The sequence below is a fragment of the Melozone crissalis genome, unplaced genomic scaffold (assembly GCF_028551555.1).
Source record: "Melozone crissalis strain CALT ecotype California unplaced genomic scaffold, PUWL_Pcris_2 ptg000016l_1, whole genome shotgun sequence".
NCBI lineage: Eukaryota > Metazoa > Chordata > Aves > Passeriformes > Passerellidae > Melozone > Melozone crissalis.
The window spans coordinates 36,561,773-36,575,529 of record NW_026535794.1 but is presented as its reverse complement, the minus strand read 5'-3'; the positions used below and the strand labels follow the sequence as shown (position 1 = coordinate 36,575,529).

Genomic DNA, 13,757 nt, shown 5'->3' with positions numbered 1-13,757 from the left:
TAGAAAATTTCTTTCTGTTTTCTCTTCTAAATAGATTCAAATTCCTAGCTCTGTTTTTGAAAGTCAGTGTTAAAGAAAAGCCAGTTACTGACCACTCCTTATGATATTTTTGTGTTTCACGTGCCTGGAAATGGTATCCAGAATTAACTACTTCATCATCTTTCCAGAGATCAAGGTGAGGCTGGCAGGCCTGTATATCCTTGGGTATTTCTTAACCTTTTTGAGGATAGGAGTAACATTTGTTTGGTTTTTTCCTTTAAGTGCATTTCTGAGTATATTAGAATTGGTCTGGCTTAAAACTGCAGTAAGTGCTTTTTCAGAGGAAGGTAAATTGCAGTAAAAAGGAAAGGTAATTATTAGGAATTCATTTTTTGGAAAGAGAAACCTTCATAATAAGGAAATGCACAGAGTTTTCCCAAAACAGAAAGATTTTTTTTTAATGCAAAACTAAGTAATCTTTGCTAGCAATCTGAAAGAAATCAAACAGGAAAGGAAATAATCCACATAAGAACTAGATGCTTGTGTCACTTTCAGTAAAAAAAAAAAAATTCATGGCTTTTTTTTTAAGAGATGTGCTAGTCTATGTTTGATAAGGTAATTAATATTAAAAAGTTCAGGATATGTACAGTAGTAGGAAATGTCAACAGAGCATATCAAAACCTTTTTCCCAAGTGCAAGGAAGGCAACAAAGTAAAATATGTGCAATATTATTGTTCATCACTTAGTCTGAATTTGAGTAGATTTATATTAATAAATGAGTGTTTATTATCATTATTCTTTAATCTTAAATGCTTTTTTTCTAACAGGAAAACATATGGTAGATCTGAAACATATGAAATCTGTAATGTAAATGTCTATTTTCTTTTTATTTGAATTGCTATCAAACTTTAATTTTTATCTTTGCATTAACACCCTTGTTTCTAAACTGTGGAACAGAAAGCTTGTGGATATCATATTTTTTCAAGTTGAGGAGTTTTTAATATAGCTGTGTAAAACTTAAAACTGTATGGATGTGACCACAAACCAAAGAGTATTTGCAACAGAAAAGGGAAACCAAATAACTGACTGTGTATCCACCCTGCAGTAGGGCCATGATTCCTGTATTTGGTGCAATGATCCACCAAATCTTCATGCAGCAAGAACGGGAGAAGCTGGGTGAACAACCTTGATGGGAGTCCAGGACAGGACAATCCCACCCAGATCACGGGCATATTAAAGCATGTATGTCATTCTGTAGCAGAATAGTACTCCATATACAGGTCTGAAATTACTTAAACAGATAAGGCAGACACACATAAGAAGGATCTTTTTATATACTCACTATTATCTCTAAGGAGAAGCTGAATGATGTGCTAGATGCTGGCACATACTTTCTCCCTCCTTATCACACACACTTTTTTACAATCAGCATACAGTGCTTGAGACAATGTGGTAGAAATCTATAATATTTAAATGTTTTACAGCCTGAGGAAAATCTGATCATCTTGTCTGCCTTCTCAAATGACAAAGGCCACATAATTTTATCTAATAAATCCAGAATTAACATTTGAATTTATGGTTGAAGTAAACACATCTTCTAGCAAGATGTCTGTTTTCATTCCCTTCACAAGTTAAGTAGATTAAGGCAAAAAATTGAGCATATGCTGTAACAATATCACACTGTACATCATTTATGGGTAGTGTGCATATGAGGGTATGCCGTGTGCAAAATTCTCAGTGTTTAAATCGAACACATTAGAAGTCTCTATAAATCCCTGAAAGTCTGCTGAGCTTCCCACATAACTTCTTATACCAGTTTTTTGGCTTTGTAGGGATTTCACAGGCTTCTTTCTGTTCTGACAAAATATTGGATTTTAATAAGGTTTTGTTTATCTTAGAAATGCCATTTTGTTAATTGTGACACTTAGCTGTTTTGCCTTTCTTCTCATCTGTGATCATTAAGAGTTCCTCATGCACCATAAGCAGTACTGCCCTTCCACAAAAGCCTTGTAGAAGAGTAGCTGAAAGAACAAGTTGTGATTATACTTCAGGCATGTTTCCTTCTCTGTCTTGTATGATTTGAAGGTTTTGTTAATCTCTTTAGGACACTCAGAACAAAATCCTGAACCAAATATAGCCATGGTGGTTTTAATAAAAATGAGATTTATTAAGGAAGGAGATTGGAGCACTGGAGAAATTGACTGTGTAACAAGTCTAAGCTGGAATGCTGCTAAGGCTTGTCTTGATTGGTCTCCTTCATGCCACTAAAAGAAAGTGAACTACCATAAACATCCTCTGATTGAACTTACCTGTCTCCCTCCTGCCTCTTGCAACTATCAAATCTGTGAGAGTTTCTGTTTTCTTTTTTGAGGGTGCTTTTGCTATGTATTTCATTCTCATCCCTGCAAGTGTTGATGAGTGCTGCTGTAGGAGCAGCACCCCCTCTGTTACCCCTGGGTGCCTCTGCAGGAGGTACCCAGCCCACCTCATCTGCAGCCCACTCGGGTCCATAGGTTAGAAACACAGTCTGAAATCCTTGTGCAGGCACCAAGTCTGCCCAGAGTAGTGCTTTCTGGTGGCATTGAACTACTAAAGTCTTCATCTTCTATATAATTTGAAGTTCTTTTGCAAGTGTTATACAAATGTTGCTCCTCATCCTTTTCCCACATCTTATTTTTGAACAGGCAGATCACAGCTCAAGTCTGTCTACCCTTTCTCCTAAATTATTGACCATGACTTTACATAGTAAATTGCACTGGCTACAAATGTTTGCTTGAACATAATTCATGACAGAGTTTAAAGAGACAGAGCTTACATATCATTTTCTCAGTTAGTAAACAACTGATGTTAATTTTGGCATTTCTCAGCTTCCGAGTGCTTAGTTTTGATAAGATGGTATTCTTTTCAATACTTAAAGTCCATTTAAATAATTTTCTTATTAAAAAAAAAGGCAGCAAAACTTGCACTGGAAATGAAATTACATCCTGCAAAATCCTACTGACCTTCCTTTCTCTGAGAGACCTTGACTAGTCTTGCAAGCTTTGGAAACCAGAGCAGCATCATCCTCTGCCACCACCACATCCCCCAAGTGACAGTAGCCATTGCAGGGGTGATACACTCCTTCCATTTGCCATGCAGGGAATGTAGAATGTGTAGCTGGGATGAAGCACCGGGTGGCAGATGCATTCTTGGGCTGGTGGCAAGAGTTAGGAAGAAACAGAACATGCTCTGTGGAAATCTTCACTCTGTTGTGTTTAGGTCAAACAAGGAATTACCAAATTTGGGCTTCTCTATTTTTTATATGCACAGTAAAAAGGAAGATACCGGAGACCTTGTTGTTTCGATTCTAGACCTTAGTGAAATGCTTGCAGAAAAAACTAAGTTAAGCACGAGCAGAATTTTTTTAGACTTATTCTAATGAATAGTATCAATGAATGAAAAAAAAAATCAAGCCTTGAGCAGATGCTTGGAGTGGAAATTATACTGAACATTGAGTTAGCAAATGTATAAATGACTGAAAACATGCTCCTAACAATAGACTTTTTTAGGCACCTTGTTGTCAACTTGTAAGTCCTAGGTCAAGGCATTTAGCTGCAGAGTGATGCTTTCCTGTTTCCTGTTGTTACAATTTGTCTTATTCTTTCTTATTTCATTGTGTTGTTTTGGCCTCATAAACAATCCTAACTGTTTGTTTCGCCTCATTTGTAACTATTTCTTGGGCTTATTTAATTTTCTTAAAAAGAATTCTCTGCCTCACAAGAAGACTGAGAAGATAAACAACTAAATATATGGAACATGTAATATAAGTTTAAATTTTGATGGCTGGGGAATTGTCCTGTAAATCTCTTGTCAAAATGGTTTTAGTGTTAGTTAAAACTGGTAAAGCTGGATCATTGCCTTCTTTTATGGCTTTGCTAGCATAGAGTTTTCTCCTGCTTTCCCTATATTTTAAGGTCATTAATGAATCATTATCTATTGCTAGTAATTACTGATCTCTTGAGAATATTGATTTAATTATATAGGAATCATAAGTGGAAGATGCAGTTACATACTCTACAATGTAGGTAGTAGTACCTTGGTGTATTATGGCTTTAAAGAATCTGGGGGTTTTTTGTAGGTTTTAATTGCTAAGTGTGCCTGGTAAAATATGAATTATTGTATTACCACATGTGATAAAAGGTATACTATTGTGAGTTTCACAGTCTGCAGGTGTAACAGATGTAAGGCAAGATTAACAGGACAGAACAATAATTAAAACACAGACAGCCATCTCAACAAAAAAAAAGGGGGGGAGGAAACAAAAAGAAAAGGTTTATCATGCACAATGCAATTATTAAGGGTGTCTTAAATTCTCTGCAAATACTTGTAAAAGCAATAAAAATGTGTTAGTTTGAAAGACAGCTTTTCAGTGTGGACACTTAGTTAAGAAATTAAGATCTTTTTTTATGAATATAAAAGCTGAGTGAAGTCCTGCCATATGGCAGCATGGTTCATAGGCAATAGGGCCCTCAGTTTATAGATGCTGTGAGCTAAACGTTACTGAAAAAAATAAGAGAGCGTTTAGTATATATGCATTTACAACAGTATGAATTGCTTACTCTTTTTAAGACAGGAAGGTTCAAATAATTAACAGCAATATTATGGTTGCAAAAGGAAGTCCAGTTGTTCTTCAGCAGTCTACATCTGTGAAACGTGATACCTCTGGGGAATGAGATTTAATTTTCCCAGGAGAAAATATAAAAGCAGGAGAAAAAAAAGGAATGACTTCTGCTCGAGCAGAATAAACCTGCATCTACAAACGATTAGCACTGCATAATGAAGTAGTAAAGAAGCAAAAGAGATTTCTAATAAAGGACTAATAACAAATCCCATTACACCATGGTGTATTTTTTCTCTTGAAGTGTATTAGACTCTTAGCAAGGCTTTTGAATGAGACTTGGGTAGTTGCAAGCAAAGTCAGCTCAAATGCTTCAAGCTTTGCTGAGTTTTCTTGCCTAACAGTTTGTGTAAGTGGAAAGTTGTGGCTTTACAGGTGGAAGGAGTTGCTACTGTAGGTTAGCAGTCTGCGGCTTCATGCAGAGTCTGAGTAATGTTTGTGTCACCGTAGGGTAATAGTCTCCTGTAGGCTGGGCACTGCAGGGTAATGTGCCCTATGGCAAAACCCCTTTGTGAGAATAGACATGGTACTAAATGCAATGGCTAAGCCTTGGTTCTGTAGAACAGTTCTGATTTCTTTTTCTGAGGTCTCAAAATAAGTCCTCATAGGAAAGGGGTTTGATCAGAGAGGGAAATACAGAGTTTTTGTTTTGTTGTAGCTAATATTGGCACTTCTGTAATTACTGTACTAACATAAAAAGTTATAAGACCATAGAACATAAATGTTTGATATGAGAGTGAAATGATGCTGTCTTTTGAAATCATGTATTTTCACTTTTAAAAGGGAACATATCTTGCAAGGAAAAGATTCTATGTAGTGATCTCTAAATCTGGATATTTTGTGTACTGTACCTATAGTTCCAGTGGCATGGAGAATAAAAGTTTTGTGAACATAACCTTCACTCACAACAGTCCCTTTGAAATTCTTTTATAAGACACTGTCTTTTTGTGCAGATCGTTACTATTTTCAAAGCCTGTGCTAGACTGGCATGCTGGAATTAATTTGTCCAGTATTTTCTTTATACTGGAATCAGAAAAAAAAAAAGCCAATAACAAAACCCTGGATGCCTTAAAGCAACAATGAGTTCTGGAACAAAAGTGGTTAAACATGAATTCTTACGAGTGAAACTAATCTTGAACAAGAAATTTCTAGTTGCCTTTTTAGAAATTTTTGTGAGTTTTAAAGAATGACTTAATTTGCTTAGCAGAAATTTGCAATCAATCTTTTCTTGCCACTGAATAAACAGATTCCACATGCGTAGCTATTTGCATATCCCAGCTAAAAATGTAATTCATTATTTTTAAGTCCATTTCGTAATAACTATTTCAGGATTAATGTTACTAACTATTCTTTAGCTCATTCAAATGTGACCTTAGATAATCCTACCTAAAAAGATGCAAAGCTAATGGCTCTGTTCTGGAATAGGGAAGAGAAGTGCTTTTCCTGAGGTCAGCAAGTAAGTCAGTGTAAGAGTCAGAACTAGAAACGAGAAATCTAGAGAAACAGTTTCCTTATTCTACATCTCAAGCTTCCAGCCTCAAGCAAATATTGCTTTTAATATAACAAATTTTCACATTTTGCTAGATATGAAAACAGCACAGAGATGAATAGGAATTAACAGTATAGTCTACATGAAGATTATCACTAAATCTGGTAAAGATTTAAATGAGATTTAATGAAAATAGCATCCATAGCATATTTTATATGGAGTTGCAAATACTGTCATCCATAACAGGGAGAAAGCCCTTTCACAGTAACTATGACCTGGTCTATTTTAGTTGCTGTTTGGCATCTGATTCTGAACTGGCTTTCACTTAACTGGGCTTTTCAGGGCTCCTCATAAACCACTGGCTTCACCCTCCTGTTTTTGCTGTCCAGGCCATTCTTGCATAACATTTTTTCCTGTTCATCTTAGGTCACTGTCACATTAAATGCTCAAAACTGTGGTATATGGGATTGATGTATTTTGTCCTTTGAGGGTCACCCACATAATAATACTAGTCAGTAAGCTTCTACAGTCTCTAATGTATAATTTCTTTGATGTGGATGCAGTAACATTTCCACAAATACAATTAGTTAAGTCTTTATCACAGATCTTGATACTTTGCAGAATTTTTGGATAAATTGTTTAGGACTGTTGCTGATTCTGGGATATATGTCCTGACTTTACCATACTTGGTAAAATGGAGAAATACAAATCATAACTTTTGCACTTTTTTTTCAGGCGATGGGTAAGGCTCCTGTTTGGACGTGAATTCCCTCTTCAGGATCTTCTGGTAGTCTGGGATGCTCTATTTGCTGACAGTATCACCCTGAATTTAGTTGACTACATTTTTGTAGCCATGTTGTTGTATATCAGAGATGCCTGTAAGTATCAGCTATCTTGTAATTTTTTTAAAGAATGCAAACCTATTCTTTGAAGGAAAAGGAGACCTTAAAAAGGCTAAATTTCATTGTGACTTTTTTAACATATTGAAAATGGTTCCAAATACTAGGAGAGGAGATATTTATTATGAGACATGGCCTGTTGTATTTATGAAACAAATTGCATCTTGGAATTAAATGCAGGTTTGTTTTGTGAGTAGTTCTGTGTTTTCACATGGAGTTGCAGATTTTGTGCTCTAAGTGATACAGGCAAGTATAGAGCTCCACCTTGCGACGAAGCTCATGAATTGAGTAAAGCTTCCCTGTGACACTTGAAATATTTTTATGTTGTTCCCCTGTGAGAAAGGAGAAAATGCACAAGACAATGGCTCGCAATTTTTGAAGAGATATCGTGAATAAAAAACAGAGATGAGTAGCAATTACTGAGAGTGTTTATTCTCTGCAAGAGGGGCATCTTAAAAATATTGTCATTTATTTTATTTTGGTTGTGTACACCTGAAATTTGTGGACTGGTGAATTCTTATAATTTAGTGATGACCAGTAATATTAAGTTGGTACAAACAAGCAACCAAGAAAATTTTGTTAGCTTATATAATTGTAAATGGGAGGAGAAAGATACATAATGATAATTGAAGTATTTATTTTTGTCCTATCAGATTCTGCAAAAAATTCTGTATGCATCTGATGCAACAAAGTATGTGCTTCACAGCAAGATGTATGGCTGTCGTTAAGTATATGAATTCTATAGCAAGTTATTCAGAGTTAAGCATATACCATCTGTAAGCTTTAGGTTATAACAAGGTCACATATTTGACACAATTTTGCATTCTAGGACATAGGAAGTTTTCAACATCTGTGGTTCCTATTTTAGGGCCCAGTCTTGAAAATATAATGTGGTACTTTACACGTACATGTTGTTCCACTGCCTGCCTTCATGTGTTTTTTAATTACTTTATAATAAACACGCAGAATATAGAGCTACCTTCCATTCCTTTCAAAAAACTGGACATTTAATTCTGGTCAGAGGTTCCAAAATTAATGCTGATGTTTCAGGAGGATCTGATTCCAGGTTATTATATTTTGAAGTCTAAATCTTGCTTGTTTATATTCAGTAAATGGAAGTAATTTAAAATTTTTAGTAGAGATATGTTCTGAAATGGCATGTAAGAAAGTTTCTTAACATCAATATTTTATTTTGTGTCATTGCTTACTTTTAAAAAAAACAGCACATCAGAACTGTGCTTCTAAGAAACCTCTCTCTTCTTGGGGAGGGAAAGTTGTGCTGGCTTTGTTTTCTTTTGATTTGTGTTGCTGGGGTACAAGTATCAATATAAGTTAACTAAAATGTGAGCTAAAATTGTGTTCTAGGCTTTTGTATGAAATCAGTCTCCTTCTTTTCCCTGAACTTCCCAGTCTTAATAGTAGTAAATAGAGTAGTAAATAGCTTTGCAGTGTGGTACATTTACCCAAATGAGAGGGAAAGACATCTCATCAGGACAGCTAATACTTCATATTTTGACTGTTTCTGTAATAAGTAACTTCTTCTACAGCTGAATCTAGTTAGTTACTCTAAGCATAATAGAACAGGGAAGCAAAATAAGTCATAAATAATGTAAAGTTGAATCTATTTTTCCAAAGTCAAGCTCAAGCCATAACAATTTCCACAGTTCTTTATTACATAAAAAACCTTTTGTTATATATCTGTAACAGAAAGTTTTCTGGTTTTCCTCATGTTTTTTATTGCTGGTAATATTTGAGCTTTGAAAAGAATTCAAAGTTGTAGAAATTTTAAAAACATTTTCAAATAAAGTAAGTTTATAAAAGCTTCTCTTTATTTGGTGAAAGGAAACATAAGCTCAAAACATCCAATGGTGATAAGCATCTTTAATTTAAATAAACCATTGGGAAATTTTTAGTTTAGAAACTTTGAAACAATAAGAACAATAATAAAGCTCCTGTGATATTATGTTATGAAAATGTCAAATATAAGCAATTATAATAATACAGTACTCAAAGCATTTGAAAGTTTAGAAATTGTGCTGATTCTTTTAAAACAGCACATTTGGGTATGGGTGAAAGTTGCTGGTTTGAGAATTGATGAATTTTTTTTCTGTGCTCTATTATGATGTTCTCAAGGACATGATTTTAAGAAACTCATTTCTGCTATATTTCTCATCTTTATTTTAGTTTTGAAATCCTCTGTTGCTCAAACAATATATTATGCAAGGAGAAGGGAACCTTTAGATTATCAGATTATTGCTTATATATTTTAGAGATTACAGATACATAATCATGTACACAGCCATTCTGTAAACTGCTCTGTTCAGTTTTACATTTGTATCCAAGCAGATCTTTGTCTGTGGAGTGAGAGTCCTCACATGCCAAGCTTAGGGTTGTGTACCAGTATAGCTGTATGTTTTAATAAATTATTTCCTGTATTTCTTTGGAAAAATTCTTGAGTTCATGCAAATTTGGTTTTGTTTTTGTTTTTTTTTTAATCTGTGAAATCAGAAGCATGAATATTTGCTTCTGTTTCACCAGTGTGAATATACATGCAGTTGTTGATGAAATCAGAATGGAGGGAAGGATGTGATGCAAAAATAAATGTATTTTATCTACTTCCTTTCAAGGAAGATAAGAATGAACAAACCTAGAAGACCTGTCTATGTTTTGCATAGTAAATTAATGCCATTATTGAACCAGGAGCTAATTTTGCCTGATCAGTATTAGAATAAGTGTATTTTTATCTTGCTTCCACTTGAGGAGTAGGTATGGCCGTTGTTAGAATTTAGTTTTTTCATCTCTAAAAGCACTGCAAATATTTTGAGAGAAATAAAGAAGCCATAGCTTCTTCTTAGAGGAACTGATTAGTTATTTTTGTTGTAGTGCAAGATGTTCATTTGTCTATGTTTAACTCAGCTGAGGGGCTCTTAAGAGAACCTGGCCATGTGTAAAGCAGAAGGGGGGAGTAATCCGACCCTTCCAGGGTTATGAAATAATCTGGATACAGGATCAATGACATCAAATAATAAACTTCTAAGAAATTAAATGTATCAGAAAATTTGGACTTTGCTGAGGATAGCACTCTGAATTTTCAGACTTTCCACCACATTACTGCTGCTTGTACCCAGGGGTGGTTATTGGGCCAACAGAGAAAGTTCAGTCTCCTCTACAGCAGAAGGGAGAAGGCAATTTGATGTTCCTCTGGGCACTGAATTATAATATTAATAAAAGAACAGTAAGATTGTATTCTCTGTGGAGAGGAGTTTCTCTCCTCCTTTCCCTAGAAATGCCAGTAGCATTTTTCTGTGGGGAAGTGAGAACTTGTGGTTCACAGAAGAAGCTGGATCCAGATGTGACTCTCACTAAGCCAATGAGAGAAGCAAAAGCACAGCTGAAGAACCACCAAGCTTTTTACAAGGCAGCTGAACACACCAGCTACTGCTGAGGCTGGATATTTGTATTTCACAGAATCTCCTTCCAGAAACTTCATCCTATAGATGATTCTTAGAAATCCATTTAACACCAACAAGGATATTCTGTTTTGGTTTACTGCTGTTTATCTGTAATTTTCAAGAAAACTGCCCCTCTGTTGTATAATATTACACATTTTGTCCTGAAGAGACAAGAATCATAGAATGGTTTGGGTTGGAAGGGGCCTTCAAAGATCATCTAGACCAATCCCCTGGCATGGGCAGAGACATCTTCCACTAGACCAGATTGCTCAAAGCCCCATCCAACCTGACCTGGAACACTTCCAGGGGCATCCACAACCTCTGTAAGCAACCTGTGCCAGTGATTCAAGACCCTCACAGTAAAGATTTTCTTCCTTATGTCCAATCTAAATCTACCCTTTTTCAATTTAAATATGTGGGGGAAACCCTAAAGGTAAAAAAAAAACATATATAAAAGTTAGCAGGTCTTCCCTTTAAAGTGCTGATAAGAGTTTTTTTGTCAGGGGTCAAGTCTGCACCATTAAAATAAATTAGTTTTTTTAATATTTAGTTTTCTCTATATCTGTGAGACAGCAAAGAACTCTTCCAGTAAGAAGAAAGAAAAATAAAGAAAATATATTTTTAATCCATTTTTCATTGCAGAATAGAACACATATTTATTTAAAGGAGAAACACATTGGTGTTACTGTCTATCATTTATAAAGCTATTTAGCATTTAATATCAATATTCATTGTTTTTATTTGCTTTGATAAAAAGGCATCATGATCACAACCGCAGTTCAGTATCTGAAATTTGATTTACGAAGGAGAGTTTGATTGGGTACATTCTGTGTGATGCTCGTGTTATACTCTGAAAGAACTCTGGCAGAGGCCATTGTATTGTGTTCATTATGCCAGCTTTGTGACTTCAAGAAGAAAAAGCAGGTACCTGAATATGAACAAGAAAAACAAAGGGTAGGAAAAAGAACAGGCAGAACAGATAAAGAATGAGTAGGATAAGTGAGTGCTTTACAAATGAAAGCAGATGTATGAAATTACAAGCTGTCGGATCAGCAACGGAAATGAAGATGATAAAGTGGTTCCTTACACAGATTATAATTATTCATTTTGCCCAGTCCTGCATCTTTTCCCCATAATCCTCTTGTTGAGGGAGGTAAGGTGCAGGAGGATATGAGGCTTATTCACATGAAAGGAAAAAGAGTAAACCATTTAAATTTCTCTGTCTGCAAAACTGCCCTTTATTTTGCTTTTATTGATCCAAAATAATCTTGTATTTCCAATATCCCGATTAATTAAAGGTATTTCTTACTACAGCTGAAGTTCTCAGCATAGTAAAGTTTGTTAGAAATTTATTTACAATTGCTATTGTTGGAGGCTGTCTTTATGTTGCAGAGTGGAGGCATCATTAACAGGCATTGCTTTGACAGCTGTGGCAGATGGATTGCCTGGATTTAGATGGTGCAAAAGAAATGAAGTAGTTTACATAGACCTGCTTGAAAAGATGTCTTTAATAATTGCACTCATAATTAGATTGATTTGGGAAGGAAAGAAAAAAAACCAGAAGATGACAACGAGCAAAAAGCCATAGAGTATGCTTACATAGATTCAGATAGAATCAAACAGCTTAGAACAAAATTACAAAGTTTAGCAAAGCATGCTGAAAATGTTATGAATAAGTGAAAAAAATCTAAGCAAGTTAATAGTGTACTATACTATTTAGTATATATGAAATTAAAATCTAGTCTTTTCCCTTTTTCCTAAATATTTTGTGAAGTTTCTGATTTAAAAGAAAACAAGGAGTTGTTCAATAATTTTATGTATGCACAGGTATCTGAGTACATGTATTTATGTAAATATGTATTTAAGAACAACATAAAAGATATTTCAGCAAAAAATAATCAGAGTGGGGCAAACTTATCATAAAGCCATAAATGCAAATTATTACATTTAAATTTAGATATCTGTGGAGGAGCATCTGAAAAGTACATGTCCATTTGCAGCACTAGATCTTCAAGCTCTGCTGATGGCGTTGCCCTGAGCTGTACTGACAGGGGCAGGCTTTGGGGGCACAGCTACAGAGGTCTGAATTGAGGCATCTGAATCTGGAGCTAACACAAGTGTCGATGACATAAAATCATAGTTTTAGAACTCTTCTTAATTACACTAAACCAAGTGCAGTCACAAGGCTTGATTATATCTCTCTCCTTTTACTCTGAATACTTTTTGAGTTCTAATACACCATGTGGGAAAAGACAGCCAAATCTGAACTGCAATGAATTTACTGGAAAAAGTGCTGTTTTGGAATACCAAAGTAAGACAGTTATATTTTTTTTTTCTCTCTCTCTATTTTCATTTTAATTCTAGTGATTTCAAGTAATTATCAGACCTGTTTGGGACTTCTGATGCATTATCCACCTATTGGAGATGTTCACTCCCTTATCCTAAGAGCACTTTTTCTCCGAGATCCAAAGGTGAGATACCTGTTAATACAGGAAATAATAAATCACTGTAAGTAAATGTTCTAAATGCTATGAAGCTAATAACAACCTGCATTTTGGAAACTAAATGATAGTTTCAAGTTTCTTCTCACCTGACAAAAGAGCTGAAGGAAAGAGTTGGAAACAGAGTAGAAACAAGTCCCTTTACTCCTTAAAGGACACTTTGCTAAAGTTATCCAGGAGCTCTGGTAAGTGCTGATGTGCTCTTTAGAATAACTTTGCTTGGTATTCTGCACAGACGTCTTTTGGGATAAAGTACACTTTTCAGGGAAACAGTAATGTTACTATTTAAAACCTAGTAAGCTGTATAGAAAGCATCATGCAATTTCATCTGAAAGACCTTTTTCATGGGATTTCTGGGATTAATCACTGTTAATCCTTAAAGCACCACCCCTGCCCAATATATAATGGTTATATGACGGGTTTTGATTAAAAACAAGAGTTTGATGTTACAGGCTGTAAAGACTCACATGTATAAAATGTATAAATTCATAAATTCATGCCACATATTATTAGCATGCAGTTTCTGATGTACTCATCTATTGAAAAAAGAAAGAAAACCTCTTCCTGTTTTAGAATGGCATGTGTAAATGTGTGGGTATAGTATACAGGAGGCACTCACTGTATAGTGGATAAAGTGCTTGAGATTCAGCTGAATGCAGTAATCTGTGCTTACTCAGATCTCTGGCAGATAGCAGAATTGTGCTGCTGGTTTTGAACTGTCTTTGTACATGTCCCATTAGTAGGTGTAAAGTCTGATTTCCCTCATCTTCTTGATGCACA

At 35.1% G+C, this 13,757-nt stretch overlaps 1 protein-coding gene across 7 annotated transcripts in view; it reads left to right on the top strand.

Moving 5' to 3' along the window:
- The window catches only part of TBC1D5 (TBC1 domain family member 5), a 313,714-nt gene that overhangs the window by 230,424 nt on the left and 69,533 nt on the right, over positions 1-13,757 (top strand). For all 7 annotated transcript variants that reach the window (XM_054273245.1, XM_054273244.1, XM_054273243.1 and 4 more), the window contains 2 exons: positions 6,861-7,003; positions 12,841-12,947. In XM_054273245.1, the coding sequence (XP_054129220.1) occupies positions 6,861-7,003; positions 12,841-12,947 (250 nt within the window). The remainder of the gene's footprint in view (positions 1-6,860; positions 7,004-12,840; positions 12,948-13,757) is intronic.